Here is a 20,247-nt window from a genome sequence, read left to right as displayed (position 1 = left end):
GGTGTGCACAGCGGAGACAGTGGAGCAACACCATGCAGGTGTGTGAGTCTGCGAGTGGGCAAGAGCCCCTGGCCCCCAAACCCACCTCCACCCAGTCACTAGCCCCGGCTACTCGAGTGCTCACAAATAAATCACAGGGTGTGTGCCGATGGTGTGTGCGCAAAGGAAAGGCGAGCTGCACTAGAGAAGCATGCAAGTGGGGATCCTGCAGGGCAGACAGTAGAGCTACCCGTGCAATTGTGAGTCAGTGGGCAGCCCCGAAAGCCACCTCCACCAGACACTGTCCCCAGCTGGACAGGGGCTCAAAATAAAATAAAACAGTTTGTGCGGTGATGGTGTGCATGCGCACAGCAAAGGCGAGCTGCACTAGAGAAGCGTGCAAGTGGGGAGCCTGCAGTGCAGACAGTAGAGCTAGTACCCGTGCAGATGTGAGTCAGAGGGCAGCCCCCAAAAGCACCTCCACCCAGTCACTGTCCCCAGCTGGACAAGGGCTCAAAATTAAAAAAAACAAACCAGTGTGGCCACTGATGGTGTGCACAGGAGAGACAGTGGAGCAACCGTACAGATGTGAGTCAGCACACCAGAGGCACGAGCCCCCCCAAACACCACCCAGTCACTGCCATTGGCTGCTGCAGAGGCGCACAAAAGAAAACTAAAGGGCACTAAAGGGGTGTGCAGAAAAAGGGCAAACTGTACTACTCCACACAAGTGCACACAGAGAGCTAACAGAAAAGTCAGGCTCTCGGGGAGGGGGGGGGGGACAACCCACAAAACAAACCAGAAGTGAGACCCTCCAATAAGCAGAGAAAGAGAGAAATAAAAGCAAACAAAAGTGAAGCTCCCTGGGTGGGGGAGGCCACAAACCCCCAGAAACCAAAGCCTCTAAAAAGCAGAGGAGAAAAATAAAAGCGAATAAAAACCTTGGTCAAGCAAGACCACAGTTCTACTCAAAGACCTAACACCAGGCTGGGGTGGGGCATGGGGGAGGTGAAAAACTAAGACTAGGATGGGAGAGGGAAGAAAGGAAAAAAAGAACCCTTTCCCCAAACACCTCCCCAGTAAGAAAGGCAGCAAGAGAAAAGAGGCTTTTCAGCCCCTTTTCCAGCAGCCAGAAGTGTAGGCCAAAGATCCCTCCCAAGTTCCCAACACTACAGCCAGCAAGTTCTCTGTCCTCTCCTTCTCCCACTCTGGAGAAACCGAAACCAGGAATCACACCACTTCCCCTATTTATGGAAAAAGCCAAGAGATTGAACAACACAGGAGCACTCTGGTTGGCAGAAAAACCTGCCTAACATGGTTTTGGAATTAAGAGATTGGTGTTACCACGGCTGCTGAAGGCCCAGCTCCTCAGTGGTCTTAGAGATTCGAACCCTCCCTCTCCTTTTCCTGGCTGGATGGGCCAGAGCGGGAGCTCTCTAGTTGGCAGGGACAGCTGCCAATCAAGCCTGGATACCTCAGATTGGGGGCAACCTAAAGACTATCTCCATTGCCTGGACAAGGGAGCACCAAAAGTGTCTGAACTGCCCACAGAATGGTAAGAAAAGTTCATTTGGTTTGGAAAAATGCAGACCCACGGAATGCGTGGTTCTTTGAATATGAACTGGCCGTTCCGTCTGGAATTTTGTTCCGTGGTCTACTGCACACCTCTCAATACAACTAAGTATAATACAACCAAATGCAGTATTCTTCTGCAATGACTTGGAGGGTAGTTTGGGAGCACAGCATTGCAATGGTTCCATTCTGGGAATCTCCACAAGGTTGTGCTGTGGGACTGTTTCCCGAGATGAGAACTCAACACTGATTGCTTGTAAGATTCTGGGCTAAATGCAAGGTTCTTGTAAGCGCCTTTTAGAGCCTTTTAGTCTCTCTACATGAGACTTCTGACACGTGAAGAATACGTGTCGAGAGATGCAATGGTAGTCCGGAAGGGTAGTTTAAAAAGACAGAGCTGGTGGCAGGGCAAAGGTGGTGCTATGACACTGGAGTTGTGTGAAGGGGCTGTGAAATACCAACAGGGAAACTTCAGCCCATTATAACCTCTCCAGGTCCAAGCCCAGCTCCGGAAGGCAGCTCCAGCCCATTTCCATTTCCATTTCCATTCTGCCCTCTGGTTGCCATCCCACACAGTTTTAGACTGGAGAGGTGAAATTGACAGAGCCTTTGGGGAGGCAAAGATGATATTAATAAACCCTCTGAGGAGCCAACTCCACCAGCTCTGTCTTTTAAAACTACTCTTCCTGGCTAACATTACATCTCCCTACGCTTGAAAAAGACATGCCGAAGTGTCTCGTGTGGCGAGACTCCTGGCTTGGGGTACTTGACTCTTGTCCTTCCCTGCTTTCAGTACAGCGATCCCCAAGGTCTAGGTTGGGCTACCTTTGAAACATGCCAAATCTTGAAGCTTACAGAGATGTGTTTTGCATATATTGGGATTCTTCTCCCAATATATTCTCCACAGAATATTTAGAATACTTCTAAATATTCTGTGGATAATGTATCTGCTACATAAATGTGCTGGTTAGTCCTTAGAAGTGGCAAGTTGACCCTGGAAATTCCTGGAGATTTGGGGCTGGTGCCTTGCAGTTTAGGGGGAGCTCATTAGGCATGTGACGCCATACAGTCCACCCTCCAAAGCTTGTTTCCTCCAGGAGATCCAGTCTTTGCACTCTGGAGATCAATTATAGTTCCAGGAGAGTTCCAGGCCCCAGCTGGTGTTTAGCAACCACTGCAGCGCTTTTTGGGTGTTACAGCTCTGTCTGTGAAGGTGGCCGAGCTGTTTCTCAAACCTGAATCTTTGGTACAATGTTCTTCCAGCATTGCAGACTCAAAGTTTCACTCCCAGGACACAGCCCTTGAAATATGTTCCCCTGCTGCCTCTGCCCAAGGGCCTCATTCTTCACTAGGAACTGCCTGTGAGTTTCCAGTCAGCAATCCATCCAAAATATTGGATCCAACCATCTGTTGGCATAAGGATTGTGGATATTTCCCATGCTTCTCTCTCTCTCTAGCATTTCTTTCTGACCCCTTGCTTTTATTTTACCAGGGAGATGGAAATCCAGAAGCCTTGGGAGATTTAAAGATTTGAGCCTGCATGATGCTGTAGTAAGGCAAAGAGCTGTCATGAGCATGTACAGAGTGCCTTCCCATCAGCCATGCAGTAATCAAAACCCTCAGGGCCTTTGAAGAAATGTTCCCAAGTTAGAGGGTGTGAATTTAATGGCTGCTGTCAGTTAAGTAGTGCCAAGGAATGACCCCCCCCCCAATTTATGATAGGGGGATAGGTTTTGCCCAGAATTTCACTCACTTGGCTCAGTGCCAGTGCTCTCAGAAAATGAAGCTGCCTCTTAAACTTGGCAGGAATATAACTCTGGGACTTGACTTCCTCCATAGAATCCTGGTAGTGTAGTTTGGTGGGGGTGCCAAACAATGGCTTACCCAGGAAAAGGCTTGGTGGACAAAACAATTTCATGCTCTTGTGTGAATATACCTCTCATTTGCCAGGTTTGGAGCCACATCAGTCAGGAAAGAGAGGAAAGATTTGGTCACCTCAGATGCTCTTCCACACCAAACCACTAAGAAAATCACATTGCATTGCCACTGCCACCAGAAGTAGGGATCCCCTGCCCCTACCTTTCACCTCCCACCACCGCTTACCTGGCTGGCTGGGGGAAAGGTGGGAAACGGACCTCCCAGGCGCACTCCCAGGGCTGGCATGATGATGTTGCTGACACCCATTTGAGGCCCTAATCTCCTGCTGTGAAGTGCGCACATGCTCCCCAGCCTTGAGCAAGGACATCACTTCCCGGAAGAGATATCGTTGCGCTGGCATGGGATTGCAGTGTGGGATTGGAGTGCACAAGGAGCATCTCAGGAGCACCAGGAAGGTAAGCACTGGGTCCCCTCCCCTCCCGCCAGGAGGGTAAGAAGACCTGGCAACCCTGACCACAGGACTCCTCCTTTGTCAAAAGGCACACCATTGTACCTCATCATGGGGTATATTTGCATGCTTCACGACTGTAGCTTATGGGCAGATCATTTGTTTGAAGTGAATAAGGTCACAGGTTCAATCTCTAGTTTAGGAGAAAAGGTGCATCTTCCCACTCTCACTCCCACCTGTTTAAGCAGCAGTGGTAGCAGACCCTCTAGGAAGAAAAGATGAAATTAGGGATAGGTGCTCAACCATCTTTTTCCTTGCCAGTGTGAGTAACCATACTATTCAGCTGAGTATAACTTATTCTATCCCTTACTGCTTTAAGGCCATTGTGCATCACTGCTGGACTGGTAATCTCTGGGACTTGGTAAGCAGGAAGTCACTTGCCTAGTTTCCCAGTGGAGTCCCTCTTCCCAGGTCTTTTAGAGCCGGGCCACTCTGCCTCCACTTTCCCTTCTGCTTTTGACTTTCTTTGGCAAATTCCGCACCACTGGAGAATGTATGCATCAAGCCCCAAAGTGTCTAAATTTATGCAACTATGCAGAACACAGTCAAATGATGGAATTGTCCTGATGTAAATCTGAACATCCTTAGCAAAAAATGCATAAAAAGACCAGGATGCAAAGAAAAAACATATAGAAAATAGTCTTTTTTCAAAAACAACATAGTATAAAGATAACTTTCAGGAAAACTATGTTGTTGGTAAAATATCCCTCACAGTGCACTCAGTAGCATGAATTAATTTAGGAGTCCTCTCTGTGTGTGCATGCACACATCTTGGCTGAAGACTGGGTATCACCTGTGATACAATATCTGTCTTTCCCTTTTGCTCTCTGAAGCTCTGCAAAACCTGTAAAGCATGAATATTCCACTCACTGTGTGTGCATCTGGCGGCTGCAGGATGCTAATCTTTTTGTGCACATTCTGTGTGCACAGCGTGTGTTAGCTGTGATGCAGAGAAAGCATTTGTACAGGCCATGGGACAAGACGGTCTGTAAGGAGTAAAGAGGGCAAAGGACACAAAAAGTCCTAGGAAGCTCAGGATCGTGCTATTTTGATCCTGGGACACGGCTCTCCTTTATTTTTAAAAGCCTTTCCCCAAACCTGCTATGTGGCTGCAGAAACCCAGATCCAACTCTTTAAAAACCTGCATGTCTAGCTTGACCCTAAAATCTTCCGTATCAGGCTTCTTGGCTGTGATGAGCGACTTGAGTGGCCTGCTCGTGGGGGGGGGGTATCTTTTGTTCTCTCCTACACGAGGCACACTGAGTCTGACAGAGCAATCGGCAGAGGGAACTGATTTGAAGGAGCTTCTAAAACAGCAGCCTTTGTTTTCCTCTGCTCCATAGTACAGTTTCCATTTGGGAAACTACCCCCCCAAAATAAAAAAAGGATAATCAGGATAAAAATATCTAGGTTACATCACGAAAGCTATATCTCTATTTACATAAATAAGTATTTTCTTTTGGTCAATAAATATCAGGTATATGCGTTCTGTACAATATTACATATAATGCCCCTCCCTGCACGGCGGGAACTGGATGAAATAGAAAGCAGGATTATATGTAGTTCTCTTCTTCATCATCTGTGTCCAGCAAGTACTTGTTCAAGGCTGGAAGAGGAGAAAAAAATAAGCAGGTAAATGCTTTTTAAAATTATACATACAGTTCTGTCAACACGCTTGACAGAAGGGAAGGGTGTGGGGAGACAGATTCCAGCTCCCAAATAGTTTATTGCCCACATTTTGGTGGTGAGCAACCATGCCTCTAGTTTTTGTTCAGGAAAATAGCTGTCCACCCTACAGGCTTGTATCTTAACCCAGGAATGCCTAAACTGTGATAATAAATAAAATAAAAGATCCCCTCCTCCCCTCTAGGGGGCACTCTGAGGTCATTTATTTTTCAAGGGCCCTTCCCCAAAAGTGCTGTGTGGCTGCAGGGAACTCAAGTTGGGTCTGGGGAGCATGTCTTGTGTGGCCCTCAGTGGCTTGCGTAAGCAACACCCAACAAGCTCCTGGCTGTGCTGATTCTTGACCTGCTCATAGCCCATATTCATCACCACTAGACCAGCAATGCAAGTAACTGTCAACCATTTTATTGGCAGGGATCTTTGCTGTTCCCCAGTCTTTCCTACCAGCAGCTCAGTCTCTTTAGACATGACAAAATGTACCTGCACAGCTTCCATAATGTCTGACCCCAATGGACCGCCCAAGAAAGCATGTTGCACGCCGTAGGTGGCACGTGGAGGGATAGGTGATGTTGTTGTTACCACAGATAGCATGGTCTAGGCTGGTGGGGTCAGGGCAGGGGATGGCTCTGCACATCACGCAGTGGGCACTTCCCGTCTGGTCCACAACACAAGTGTGAGTTCCAGGGCACACAACACTGGAGCAAGATTCTGTGGGAGGAAGCCGCCAACAGAGAAACTGAGATCGTGTGGTACACCTAACAATGCAGCAAAGCAAATTAAATAATGGAATGAGATTGCATTTTTGCTGCATGGGAGATATGGTGCAGCATGGTACATCTAGAGGGATTGACTGATATGGAGGAGAGGTGTGTTCTGATCTCCACTCTGCTGTGAAACAGGCTGCTTATTATGGACTAGTGGCCAAGGGAATGTAGAGTCCTGCTTACTTTTGCATTGCCCTTGGTACATCACTTCCAGGTCAGGGTGCCCCCTGCACTTGGCTGTCTGAAGTTCGCACTCATCACGGTAGGTGAAGCCATCTGATCCACACACTTGCAGTTTCCTAGGTAGGTTGGAGCAATCTGGGGCGCATGCGCAGTGAGGGCGCCCATATTTCATTTTGCAGACTTTTCCAGCTCCACAGTCCACGCCTTCACAAGACTCTGGGAAGAAAACACAACTGAGGAATTCACCAGGGCTAACACACCCACCAGGGCTAACATGCTCACAGACAGGGCTTAAGTTCAATATCCAGGGCTCAGTTCTGGTGATCAAGGAATGGAATACAGGACTTGAAGATATTATGTATGGGCCATGCAGAAAAAGCCTCCTTAGTAGCACCCATTCCAGCACTTGTCATTCTGGGACACTCTCCACCCCATTGTGAGATTGAGCACATCCTTCTCTGAAGCAAGTCTTCGGCTAGTAGCAACCTCGCCGATATGCAAGAAAAATGGCAGCTCAGCCATATATGGGATGGCCTATATATCTACCTAATTTCTTACTAGATTATGATTCCTGTTGCAATTTAAGAATTTGTGTTGGAACCAACCACCCTAAACTGCTCTGAGCCCATACCATACAGCAAGATATGAATTAAATAAAAGAGTTGGAATTTCATCAAACTTCAAACAATTTTCTTTGACCTCTCCCCTCACCCAGGTGAAAAAACTCAAAGATTTTTCCATTTTCCCTTCAAAAATAGCCCAAACCTAACAAAAGATTTCCGGCCCTGGGTCTCAAGTTGTCTTCTGAGGATATTTGGGTTTTTTCACACTGAAGCTCCTCTGCCGTTATCAGTTTTCCTCTGAAGAGTGCAGCTTTTAGAAAGGGAATTTCTGTGTGTACCTGCTGATATGATAAACAAATCTATTTGTTCAAGATAGGCATGAAGGCAACTTATTAGCAGGGTTACACCCTAACCCTCCCTTTGGCTCATGGGGCAGAACTATGAACTTCCTCATTTCAGAAGACTTTTATCAAGTTCCAGTTTTCCATGGTTTGTGAACACAGGCATCTGGGCAAACTGGAGTTTCTTCCATCTTAATCTAGAAGAATCAAACTCCCACATTTCTTCATCTGGACATCATAGACAATTGAAGTTTGACTGAAGGATTCCAAAACCACAAAGTCTTCAATAGCAGATCAAGGCATGAAGCTGAGTTCATGCCCATCATGAACAATCCCACGTCTGTGGCACCTGACTGAGGCCTCGAGCCTTTCCACTCAGGGTGCTGTGGGATCACTGCTGCTGGGAGGCAGATTCCACCCACCCTTTCCCTCACAGCATAGGTGTCCATTTGGGCAACTCCTGGCCTTTCTGTGACTTTTCCAAGCTTGGTCACTGCAATGTTTTGGAAAAGATTGTGGAGAAATTGGGATGGCTTCCAAGTGGGCAGGTGTGACAGACAGTTTCAAGTTCCACCCTCCATGAGCCTCAACCAGTTACTTTCAAATGGCATGCTAAGTGTACTGATGCCCAAAAATACCCATTACAGCTTTCTTAACAGGGACCTTAATGGGGCAAAGAAACATGAAGTTGGTTTCTGTTCCTGGCATCTATATTTTTTGTTTTGCTATTATTCCCTAAGGTGTTTTTCAATATCCCTCCAAATAAAGTTTTGCTTGCGACGTGAAGCTTGGATATGTCACTTGCCTTCATGAGTTCTGTGTTTCCCAGTGCGAAGGATTTTCTGATTGCCACGGAATGGGACTCTAAGCAACAGTGCATGTGTTGCAAGGAAAATGCACAGGCATCACAATCACATAGCAGTGTACACTTCAAAATTTTCTTTAAAAAAAATAAGAAAAAAATCCGACCCAGGGAGTCTGTGAACTTCAAAAAAGCTTGCCAGTGTGGCTTCTCTGCACTGCACCACTGTTCCATGTATGTATATATGTATGGAGTGTTCATCAGTAATCATGACTGACATGCAAAGGGATGGACGTTTGATAGCCACTGCATCACGGAACCAGTTGTGATATATCAGAGAACCCAGGAAACATTAGCAAATTACACAGTTTCAAAGAGTCTCTCTACACTAGACATCTTACCAGGGGATGCGCAAGCGAAAGATCTTACACTCGTTCTCCCATTGTGGATACACATGCACTGCTTGGGAGACAGAGTACACTTGAATATAAGACCACACAGAAAGTAAGTCGCTTGAGCATCCCTGTGTAAGATGTCTTGTGTAGAGCAACTCAGTGTGATGGGACTGAAGCTTAACAGGAAAAACAAGTGACTCAAATTAGTAGGGGCAGCTCTGTTTGTGTGTGCAAAAGGCAAGATGTGATTTGCTGCAAAGAGGTGGGGGTGTTTTTTAAGAGAGCCTGCAAGAAGGCTTTATCAAACAATAGCATCTCCTGTTTCGCATCAAGCTTCCATGACGCAAAAACAAGAACGGGCAACAAGTCAGCAAAGAGGCTGTCAGAGGAGGGGGGAGAATACCCTTTTGGCTGCAGAAGAGGACAAGAGGAATGAGACAGACAGTTCTACTGTGTTGGGGGTCACCCTGGAGCAAAGAACGTCTTGCCAAGTTCAGAAGGGGGTGGGGGCGAGGTGCAAGCAACAAATACCCTTGTGGCAGCAGAGACATATGGGCCTCCCTTGTGTCTGGGAGAATTTCAGCCAAAACGGATGCCAGATGATTCTTAAAAGGTCATTTTGATGTTAAGGGCGGGGGGGGGGGGGTTCTTTAAGTCTGATAAGATTACAGTAGTGAAAGAGTGAGTATTTTCTGCCATACACATGGAGGTTTCCTATCCAAATAATGAGCAAACCCAGACTTGCTCGGGTGCAGTAAGGTTGTGTGTTCCAGCTGGTACCCAAGAGTATCTTGCATATGAATTTCAATCCGTGCAATGCAATTCTAGGAGTATTGCTGCATTGCAGGACAGATCAAGGTCCCATTACAACATCTGTGCATGAATCAAGGCCTTTACCTTTGCAAGGGTGGCAGGTCACAAGGCCCAAGATCCGGAGAAGACTGATTTTGTTGTCTGGATGTGAGGAGTTAGACCACGCCATATCTGTGTTACCATTGGCACAGCACTCCTCCCAGGTGACTCCAGTCTGGAGGATCATGGTGCACTTTGCCTCTCGTCCCTGCTGTAGCCAGCAGATCCCACCTGCTGGGAGGAAGGTAGGAGAAGAGCCATCAGCTATATAAAATGCACATACAACCCAAAGAATGTCTCTGCCATAAAATGTGGTGAATGACAGACTAGATGTTTAACAACGATCCATGAAAAAGAGGTGCCAGCCATGGTGGGTTGAGAGTGTCTTGATGCCTGCTTGCGGGCTTCCCCCGGGATATTGTTCAGATCCTTTTGGCTGATCCAGCAAGGCTCTTTTACTTGCCAACAAGTTAAAAGTACACACAGAGACCGTAAGTCCATGTTTTTAAAGTAGAAATCAGCAGCAAGCAGCCCTTGAGCAATGTCTTAACTGAAAGTCTCCTTTCATCTGGATTCATGAGCAACATTTATGGAGCACAATCTATATAAGCTGCAAATATGTAGACAAAGAACTCGGAGCAACTTCTATACATGATTTTATCCAGTTTAGGTGGCCTTTCCCCAGTGAAGTGTAGTTGGATTCAACTGGGAGAGTTGGATTCAAATCCCCACTCTGCTAAGAAGCTCACTGGGGCCATTTCCACACGCCCTTAAAGGGACAGCCCACTCACTGAATGCTGGCATTTCCCCCCCCCCCCCTTGACTCCAAACGTCTCCATTTTCAAAACGATTGCAGGCTGTTTGACTTCTGTTTTTTCTGGCACCTTTTCTGGGAACACTTTTCCACAGTCCCCAAAAAGGCGCTGAAAAAATGGAAGCCAAACAGCCTGCAACTGTTTTGAAAACGGAGACATCTGGAGTCAAGGGGAAAAAACGCCAACAATCGGTGAGTGGGCTGTCCCTTTAAGGGCCTAGGTCACTTTCTGTCAGCCTTACCTACTTCAAGAGGTGGTCATGAGGATAAACCAGGAAAAAGGAGAACCATAAACACTGCTCTGGGCACCGTGGAAGAAGGGCAGGATAGAAATGTACCAGAATCGGAACCCAAATGATTTCTCCAAATTCTTTGGAGGGAGCTGAAGTTGGATGAAACTTATCCTACTACTGCTCTTGAATATAGGGGACAAACGCTAAATGGTCTGGCTATTCAGGGTAAAGCGGCCTGGCTAGAAATTAAGCTTGTAGCCCAATACCAGTCTAAGACTGAAAACAGAACTGCTGACCAGCCTGAAGTATCAAGTCAGGGAGCAAAGCCCTTCTGAACACAACAAGAAGGCCTGTCATGGGCATGCCACGCCCGTTCCCACTCCGAGTGAGTGTTCCCCAACCAGAGTCCTGGAGGCCAGTTTCTGGAGTGGATAAGCTGGATGTCTGAAATGTGGACATGGGGCAGAAGGCTTTTGCAATGCCCAGTTTTGAACATCCAGAAGGGTTGAAGGCGTGTAACCCGCTTCCCTTCTGTGCCTAAAGATTCTGAGTATGTAGCTCACTAGATTAGATCACAGCCATTGAGGTCTCTGGATCAAGCCCTGCTGAGATCTCTCAGCCTAGAGTCCAGGGCTGAAGTCTTAAAAGAAAGATCCAGAGCAGTTAGCTGTGTTAGTTTGTAGTTGCAAAATAGTAAAGAGTCCAGTAACACCTTTAAGTCTAACCAGCTTTATTGTAGCATAAGCTTTTGAGAACCACAGCTCTCTTTATCAGATCTAACGAAGAGAGTCATGGTTCTCAAAAGCTTATGCTACAATAAAGTTGGTTAGTCTTAAAGGTGTTACTGGACTCTTTACTATTTTAAAAGAGGTTCTCTGCTTTAGTCGTGCTAAGCCTAAGTTCAAACTCAGGCATATCTAAGCTTTAACAGAGAGGCCTTGTTTGGTTCCAGAACAATGATAATCAGGTTGAAACAAACTGCGTAAGGAGTAGAACTGGGGGATGGGTGGAGTGGGGTGGGGAGACCGTGTGAGGTCTGTCTGGGGCTTTTGATCAATTTTCCTCCCATATGGAAAGGCATGATTTCCCCCCAAAGGCTATCCGAGACAGTCGCCCAGCAAAGCAGCCAGCCAGCTGGCACCCAAATCAAAAGGCTGTTTGTTCCTTAATCTCATGAATTAATCGCTCATTTCTCATGAGTGATTCCTCAGCAATTTCCGTCTCGGCAAGCCAGACACTCCTAAATTTTTTTACTTTCCCAAGTGGCTTGTATTGGGTTTAGTGGAGGGGTTGGTGGGGCTGAGGGAAATGCAGATTTCTCTCCCAATGGTGCAGCTCTGACCCACTGATTGTAACCTTTTCATTAGCACAATACCCATTTCCTCAATATTAAGCAAAGCAAGGTCTGGAATCTTGTGATATATCATGCACAATCTACTGGCCATAGCTGGCTGGCTGGCAGCCAGGTGCTGGATAATCGTCTTTTCCCATAATTTGCTGACATTTATTTTCAACACCATGTTAAACCAATATATGGCATGCCAGAAGATGTTTATTGAGCCCCTACAAAGGTGATGAGCTGTTTTTGGCATTTCTGATTCACAAAATTCTGAAGCAGGACTCGGCAAACTTTTTGAGCCAGACTACATCAAAACAGAATTCAACAAAAAGCCAGGGTAAGAAAATCTATTTTTATTAGGAATATGTTAATTTTGATACGTTAATTCATAATTGGCATTAGTGATCACAGACATCCATAAAGTTTCCATGGCTCAAAGAATGGATGTTGCAAGTATGGTGTTAGGAAGCCACCCTTGCCAGGTCTCGCCATTAGTCATGTACCACAGCACCCTGTGTGATTTTTTTAACATGCTGGCATGAACCTGAACATGGTTCTCACTTGGGTTAAGGATCTCTTAGAAGCCCTTTAAACTCCTATAAAAAACCTTTGCCTGCCATTCCCTTCATGTAGCTAATCTAATTTGTACTAAGGTACAGGTTTTGTTTTCTTTTTTAGCCACATTTGACTCTAGAGCCATAGGTTGCAGACTCCTCTTTTGAAGGCTTGTTGTACAAGTTGCCAGTGTATACTGCCCCTGCACAGGGAGGTTCCAAGTGACTGATATTAGCTAATGGAGCTGTGTGGCTCCGGATATCATGTGGCAGTGAGCTGCCCAAGCACATTATGAAATCCCTGCTCTGCTATGGAAACCTGCTGGGTGGACCTTGGGCCAGTGACGTTTCTCACTCCTCCTGTCATTATCTCAAAAAGACATCTGTGGCAAAAAGGGTGGCGACTAAATTTGGCTTTCAGTGGAATTTTTAGTAAAAATTTGGAGTTCTTGCCTTGGGGAGTTTCACAAGACTTCAGAGCATTCTTGGTATTTGTGGTTTTAGGGTTTGTTTACATTCAAATTCCAAAAAATGTAATCAGTTAAAAAAATTAATCAAATGATTAATTAACAATAATGCCTTCCTTTGTCTGACTGCCCTTGTTACCCCTCCCCCCTCCCCAATCTTCTATACCGTCCAAACACGGGAGCAAAAAGGGAACACCTGGCCTCAAGGCATCCCAGAATGGCCATCTTCCAACAAAGCAAATGTGCATCTCAGAGCCAAGAGCAACTGAAATCTTTGTACAGAAACGCATCTGGAGACCAGGTCTGGCTCACTTGTGACTTTCCTTCAAAGGGAAAGAATTGTGCAACAGCACACAAGTGGGATCACAGCTCTTTAGAAAGATTAAGCCCTGACTTCAAAGAGGAGCCTCTCTTTTGAAGGGCCCGCCTGGCTTTGGAGACAAAAGGTAGGAAAATGGGATTCTGTTGCTTACTGAAGCTCTGAAATGTCAAATGGGTAAGAAACAATCTGCACCTCATTCTCCAAACTTCAGATACAATTCCTTCTGTTTACAGCACTGAAATAATAATATACAGTTGACAATTTCCAGTCCTCAAATAGCCTCCAATTTTTCTGCCTGAAGCAACAGCTTCAACAATACTTGGGTTGGTGCTGAATGATTCTCCAATGGGATACTAATCCCTATCCTGGCTGTTTCTGCACAGCTTACCTGAACCCGGAACGCTGCACAACATGCCGGAAAAAACGCGGAAGATCGCGTTTTCTCGCATGAGTTTTGCGCGATGTTGTGCAACATTGTGCAAAACTTGCGCAAGAAAATGCGATCTTCCGCGTTTTTTCTGGCATGTTGCGCAGTGTTCCGGGTTCAGGTAAGCCGTGCGGAAACGGCCCCTGTCTGCCTGCTCAAAAGAATGGGGCAATCCCTCCAAGGGCTGGCCCAGGCGGGCAGTCAATCTGGATTTCAGAGAGGAAAGGCTAGAGCCGATGTTTCCTTGACTTCTGACTGGTGAAGCACACTTCTTTAAAAAGTTAAAATGTCAGGTACATTTCATTCTTAGACTTCCCTCTCTGCCCTCTGAAATCTCCATTCAGAGTATGCCAGAATTTCTCGGCCTACCCGTTGTGTCTCAGCATGAGTAGAGGTTTAGAAAAAACCCAGCCTGGAGCAGTGATTCATGCACAGCTGCAATTAGCAGCCTCCTCTGAGCTGCCTCTACCCTCTGTCAAGACAGCCTGGAGCAGGCAGGTGGCCCAGCAGAGGAAGAGTTCACAGAGGAGACCCTTGGCTGGCACTTGCTGAAGATTTAAGAGGCTTCTAAGACTGAGAAGGCAGGCCAGAGAAAAAGGCTTTTGGGAAGATACTGCTCACTGACTCCAGCCCTGTTTGGTTGAAATGTATCAACTGCCTGAAGTCACCTGTGATCAGAATCCTGAGTTTAGACTCTTTGAACCTTTTAGGATCCAGCCACACCTGATGCATTCAGAGCAATTAATAACTGGGCTAGAGGGTTCCTCTCTGCCTTGTAATGTGCCCCAGCCACATCCAAATCAAGCATGATGCACCCTTGCACTTATTGGTTTTATTGATGGGCATGAAGCATACTTTGGACAAACTGTGGACTGGATCCAGATAAAGTTGGCTATTTCCACCTATTCCCCCTTCCCAATGCAGACCCCCCTAATGTCATTTCTTAGGGTCCCCTGTCCCCCAGGAGAAGCATTTAGTGGAAATCAGTGGGCTGTATTGGGAGGGAGGAAGCAGGATAGTTCCATTATTCCCTTGCAAAATTTAGTCTGGACTCAATCCTCTGTAACCCAGACATATGACTGCACAGATACTACAACACTACAATGCTCCATATTGTTTTACCAGCTGCCATGTGCTGCCAATTACCTGCCAAATCTTACATGTAAACCAAATTCTAGGACTTTCCCCAATTGCAGAAAACTACAATCTGGTCTTTTACCACTGTCTGCCACTTAAAAGTTGTTAAAAACAGATCTGGACTTACAAAACTTAAAGACTCAGTTCATTAGATTTAAATGAATTTGCTTATTTGAAATCTTCCTTTTTTGAGATTGAGGAGACATTTTGAGGGAAATGTCTCTTACTTTACTTTAAATAATTGACTTTTTCATTTTTTGTTAATAACCCACCAGAATTGAAATTGCTTCCCCCTAAAAGTATGCTTTCAAATGGACTGGGCAACCAGACACCAAAGGAGCAGTTCCAGGAAACACTGTGCAGTTCCCAAAAGAACATTTGCACCATTCAAAAATTCAGTACTGAATGCTATCAAAACCTCAGGTCTGAGGATTTTCTCCCACTGAACTTCTAGTTTCATGGGAAAGGTCAAGCAACAAAGCATGTGTTTGCACACGAAGAAAATGCACACACGTCACAATCACATTACATTGCAGTTCCAAACTTTAACAACAACAACAACAACAACAAAAGCCCTACTTGGGATGCTGTGGGGGGCGCATTTACTCCCCCACGTACTTACCTTCTGGACTTTCTCCTCCAGCACACCAGAGCACGCTCAAAAATATTAGGCAGATTTTCATGCTGCAGGGCAGGAGAGACAGCCAAAGGAATAACTCAAAACCAATGATAACGTGGAGAGGGGTGGGGGTAGGCTGGGCTGTGCACCTCTAATCTCTGCTGATCCCTTGTAGACCTCCTTCTGCGCTGACAAAGAAATCCTTGTCTGGCAGAACAGCCTGACAATCATTCAGTGCCTTTTGCCTGTTCTGGGTGGTGTGATCTTCATGGGAAGATACACACACATATACATGTGTGTGTATATGTGTGTGTGTGTGTGTGTGAGAGAGAGAGAGAGAGAGAGAGAGAGAAAGCACTTCAGTTTCACGCTTTCTCTATAAAGTACTTTTTGGGGTCTGAATCCCAGCTCGGGGTAGGCGGTCTCAATGACAGCCAGTAACATGTCTGGGAAGGGCATGGCGTCTCGCCGGGACCGGCCTGAAGGCAAACATGTGCTTTCAAGCTATTCTGTCTCCCTCTCTCTTCAACTATTTTACATTTTTCATAACATTCCTCAATGTGGGTCAATAAAAGATAATTACATCCCAGACGTAACAATTTGCTTTTTCTGCAGCTCAGACATCCCTGGCTAATTTTTGGAACAGAATGTTTTTCTATATGCCTCCATGATAACTGTGGCTGTTGAATTAGGTGTTAACTTCCAAACTGTTCCTCAAGGACCATTTGGTTCAGCCGTGGCTCCAATGCCCCCCCCCCCTGTATTTGGGGCAGATGTAATTTTTTTCTTAATGCATTTCTCAGAGCTAGCAAAAAAAAAAGTAAATAAATTTGTCTGGACAAAGGGAATGCGAGTGGAAGCTGCTTTCACACACATTAAAATCTTACATAATAGTTTTCATAGTTAAAATGGTCTAGGGCCAAGGCAGGCCATAGTACTTCAAGGCCAGTTGCTGTGCTCAAACGTGGCCAGCAATGCCAATGGCGATGGGTATCTTATCAGCCAGCTCATCCCTTACAGTGGCAGAGGAGGGACATCTATTTTCTCCTGGCTGCCAGCAGTTCCAATAACTTTCCACACCAGTTTAATGCCTAGTCTGGCCCTGACAATTTCCCAAAATGTCACGAGTCTGTCCATTTCTCCCAAACCAGCAGTGTTCTGGGCAAGGGAGGTTCACCTGCTCTGGGAGTCCTGCTGCACTTTCTTGAGAGAAGTGCCTTTGCACAGTGCACTGGGGCCCCTTTCTGTATGGAGCCCTTGACAGGGAAGGCACAGAGCTGGGCTACAAAACAGTCCATGTTTATGCCCTAAGGATCCATTTACCATTCATTACCATACCTCATTATACTCTTCTGGCAACTGATGTTTCTGCTGGGCAAGTAAGTTCTCCCTACATTATGCACAGGAATCACACTTGGGAATGGTCTGCTTGTACAGCAGCTGTCATCAAACCTCCATTCAGCCAGCTCCAGTTGTGCACTTGCCAGCAGTTCTGCTGACCCACCCCTTGTAAGCACTTTTAACATTTTAAAATGATGGCTGTTGTGCAAGCAGATGATTTCCACACATGACTTCCTGTGCATAATGTAGGGAGAACTTACTTGCTCAGTAGGAACGTCAGTTGTCAGAAGAGTGTAGCGGATAAAATGCCATACAGTCAGTGGTGTAGTGCAGGGCCGGATCGAGGGGGGGCAGGGGGGTCGCCTGCCCCTGGCACCGCCAAAGAGGGGGCTCCGTAGATCGTCCCCCTCCAGACCTTTCTGTCCTATAGCGCGTCGAGAGAGATCCGCAGAGTCTCACAGTGAAGTTTTTACAGGGTAGTTCACCATTGCTTTCCCCAACCCAACACACTTAGCCGTACGACAGCCACGAATGGTAAGTCATACGTTGCCACCCCCTGGGCACTTTGAGCCGGTGTGGGATAAGGGGGGTTTGTTAGAGAAGCTCAAGCTATTTCTTCAATACTTTGGGCATTGGTATATAGGCACTTGTAGCCTTGTACCTTTGTTTGATCTGTCCTACCCAGGTGGGCCCCCGCTGTTATCACTTCTTCATTGAAATCCCCATGTTGATCGTCCCCTTCCCCTTGTGGCATCAGTTTAAAGCTCTCCTGATGAAGCTCTCCAGGTTCTTTCCAAACGTTTTCTTCCCTGACCTTGAGAGGTGAAGCCCATCATGTGCTAGAAGGCCTTCACTAAGGAAACTTATGCAGTGGTCCCAGAACCCAAAGCGCTCCTGCCGGCACCACCAGCTCAGCCAACGATTCACCTCGAGTGATTCACCTCAGCCAACCCCCTAGGTATTTAAAATAGGGGACCTTTTCAAAATTGTTGCTATTAATTTGCCACTTACTGTGTGTCTAAGATTTTTTATTGAAAACAACGTGGATTTTTGATAGTTGACTATCAGGTTTTCTTCTAAACAAAAGCCTTTAGCAGACAGGACAGTCCTGAAGTTTTTCTTGATAGGAGAACTGCATCATTAGCAAAAAGTAAGATAGGAACTTGATGGAGGATAACAATCCTGGATGAGAACAGCAGAGCTCATATCATTAGTATACAGATTAACCAATAATGGAGCCAGCACACACTCCTGTACACACACCTGTACAGTGGAATTAAAATACAGAATCTCAATCAAAGCTAAACTCTCTTTGTGAATAAATGTTGATTTTAGCTTGGGCCACAATCTGGCACAGGGTATACTATCAAAAGCCATCTTCAAATCCATGAAGGTAGCAGCAAGAATCACTGGCTCTTGGTTGTATATTTATTGATTAAGAGGATCTTCTGTACTAGCCCCTTGCTTAAAACTGGCCTGTTCCACCCCCACGATTTTATTAGTTTCTAGCCAGTCCACAAGTTGATAGTAAAGATAATGCACATAGAGTTTTCTGGCCACTGACAGAAGGCTAATTGGCCTGTAAGTGGATGGGTCCACTCTGTCCCCACTCTTATAAGTATTATGACAGCATGTCTGCAAACAGATGACATGACTCCTGTCACATTTATCTGGATGAAAACAATTGACAATATATCCTTCCACCAAGAGATACTGGCTTTAAAAAGTTCAGGGGGAAATAGATCTGCACGAAGGATCTTCCTATTCTTCAACTGAGAAATTAAAAAAATGAATTTTTGATGGTGGATGAGAGGGCAACTCTAGTATTTCAGCTAAATTCCAATTATTCTGTTAATCATAGTTATGGCAAGAGCTAGCAAAAATATTAACAAAATGTTCCTCCCAGGTTTGCAAAGGAATATGGGATAAAAACGGACTCCTAAGATGTAAAACAGTACTAACCAACTTTCAAAAAACATCCAGATTTCTATTTCTATCCGTTCTGATTAAAGTGGTTTTCCAAATAGCTTTTGCAAATTATTAAGGCAAGCTTCTTCTTTAGTCCTGCATATAGCTTGTCTATATGCCTTTTTCCAGAAAGAAAAACTTTTGATAGTTGAAGAGCTAGCATGTCTGCATTCCATGAGTCTCTGATAGTAGACTTTTTTAAAAAAAACTTACGCTCCAGGTTGAACCAGCTTTGTGTGTGTGTGTCTGTCTGTGTGTGTGTGAATTTAGAGGCCTTAACTAGAGATGGGCACAAACCGGAAAAAAACGAACCGCGAGTTCCGTGGTTTGTTTAGTTTTGACGAACTATGAACCAAGAAATTGACCAATTTCCGCCTCTTCACAAACTGGTTCATGGTTTGTGTTCTGTGGAGCCCCATGGCGCCCCCTTCATGCTCAGACGGCCCATACTTGCAGGGACTTTTCAGCAGCCTCTGCTTCAGCCACCCTCCAAGTTTGCACAAGATTCCAACACAGATCTCCCCCCAAAGATGGTGCCCCCAGGAAAGTCCCATTCAATACAATTGGAGCCATCCCTGCCAATTGACTATGGGAGAGACCCCCAAATGTAGGCAATGTCAGGGAGGAAGTCAGTCAGACGGTTCTAGTGGGTGGCAAGGTTGGCTGCCACCTGGCAGCACCCCCATGTGCCCACCCACACACCTCTATGGGCTGCCACCTCCAAAGAATGACAGGTTTTCTCAGTGGCTGCCCGATCTGTGTGGGCTGGCTGCCAACTGGCGGGCCCCCTGTCCAAGAGCCCCCCCTCCTGCCCGCACTTCTGGGTGGCCACCTTGGAAGAACTATGTGTTTGGTCGGTGGCTGCCCTCTCCATGTGAGCTGGCCACCAGCTGGTGGCCCCTCCCTGCCCACCCTCCTGCCCCTAAGGGTGGACACCACAGGAGTTCAAAGAGTTGCCAAAATATGGTGGCCCCCTGCCTGCCAGCCCTCCCCATGGGTGGCCACCACAGAAGGACCATGGGTTTAGTCCATGGCTTCTCTCTCTGTGCAGGCTGGCTGCCAAATGGTGGCCCCTCCCTTCCCGCCCGCCCAGCCCCATAGGCAGCAACCACAGAAGGACCGTGTGTTTTTTTTCAGTGGCCACCCTCTCCTTGCAGACGCAGCCCTGGCCAGGCAGCTCAGGGTAACTAAGGAAAGCCCCTGACTCAGGGTCACTAAGGAAGGCCCCTCTCCACCCCCATGGGGAGACGGGAGGGGACAACGATACATCCCTGGCCATGTAGCACAGGGTAACTCAGGGAGGCGCCCCTGACTTGAGGTAACGGAGGAAAGCCCCTCCCCCCCATAGACGCACTCCTGGCCAGTTGGCTCCGTGTAACTGAGGAAAGCCCCTCTCCACCCCTTTGGGGAGAGGGGTCAAGGACGCACCCCTGGCCATGTGGCACAGGGTAACTGAGGGAGGCCACTCTCCACCCCTTTGGGAAGAGGGGCAAGGACGCACCCCTG

At 46.6% G+C, this 20,247-nt stretch overlaps 1 protein-coding gene across 2 annotated transcripts; it reads right to left on the bottom strand.

Annotated features, from left to right (window-relative positions):
* Nucleotides 1-5,373: 5,373 nt before the first annotated feature.
* On the bottom strand, nt 5,374-15,778 carry FSTL3 (follistatin like 3). 2 transcript variants are annotated; one of them, XM_054980911.1, is made up of 5 exons: nt 15,436-15,778; nt 9,566-9,754; nt 6,568-6,783; nt 6,101-6,328; nt 5,374-5,543 (listed from the first exon to the last, which is right to left on the bottom strand). In XM_054980911.1, the coding sequence occupies exons 1-5, from the start codon at nt 15,494-15,496 to the stop codon at nt 5,491-5,493; spliced, it is 747 nt and encodes a 248-aa protein (XP_054836886.1). In that variant the 5' UTR covers nt 15,497-15,778; the 3' UTR covers nt 5,374-5,490. The 2 variants fall into 2 exon arrangements, with proteins under 2 accessions (XP_054836886.1, XP_054836887.1); XM_054980912.1 differs by having other exon boundaries at nt 9,566-9,751.
* Nucleotides 15,779-20,247: the final 4,469 nt, after the last annotated feature.

Source organism: Eublepharis macularius, chromosome 5, assembly GCF_028583425.1.
Source record: "Eublepharis macularius isolate TG4126 chromosome 5, MPM_Emac_v1.0, whole genome shotgun sequence".
NCBI classification, from domain to species: Eukaryota; Metazoa; Chordata; class Lepidosauria; order Squamata; family Eublepharidae; genus Eublepharis; species Eublepharis macularius.
This window is presented reverse-complemented; position numbering and strand designations above follow the sequence as displayed.

What these genes read in the sequence shown, in the direction of transcription:
- FSTL3 (XM_054980911.1), bottom strand. Translation starts at nt 15,496, where the DNA reads ATGAAAATCTGCCTAATATTTTTGAGCGTGCTCTGGTGTGCTGGAGGA. An exon ending in GACCTGCCACCCTTGCAAAG is followed by an intron (nt 6,784 to 9,565) that starts GTAAAGGCCTTG and finishes TTTTCTTCCCAG; the next exon opens with AGTCTTGTGAAGGCGTGGAC. An exon ending in ACATTATGGAAGCTGTGCAG is followed by an intron (nt 5,544 to 6,100) that starts GTACATTTTGTC and finishes CTCCTCTTCCAG; the next exon opens with CCTTGAACAAGTACTTGCTG.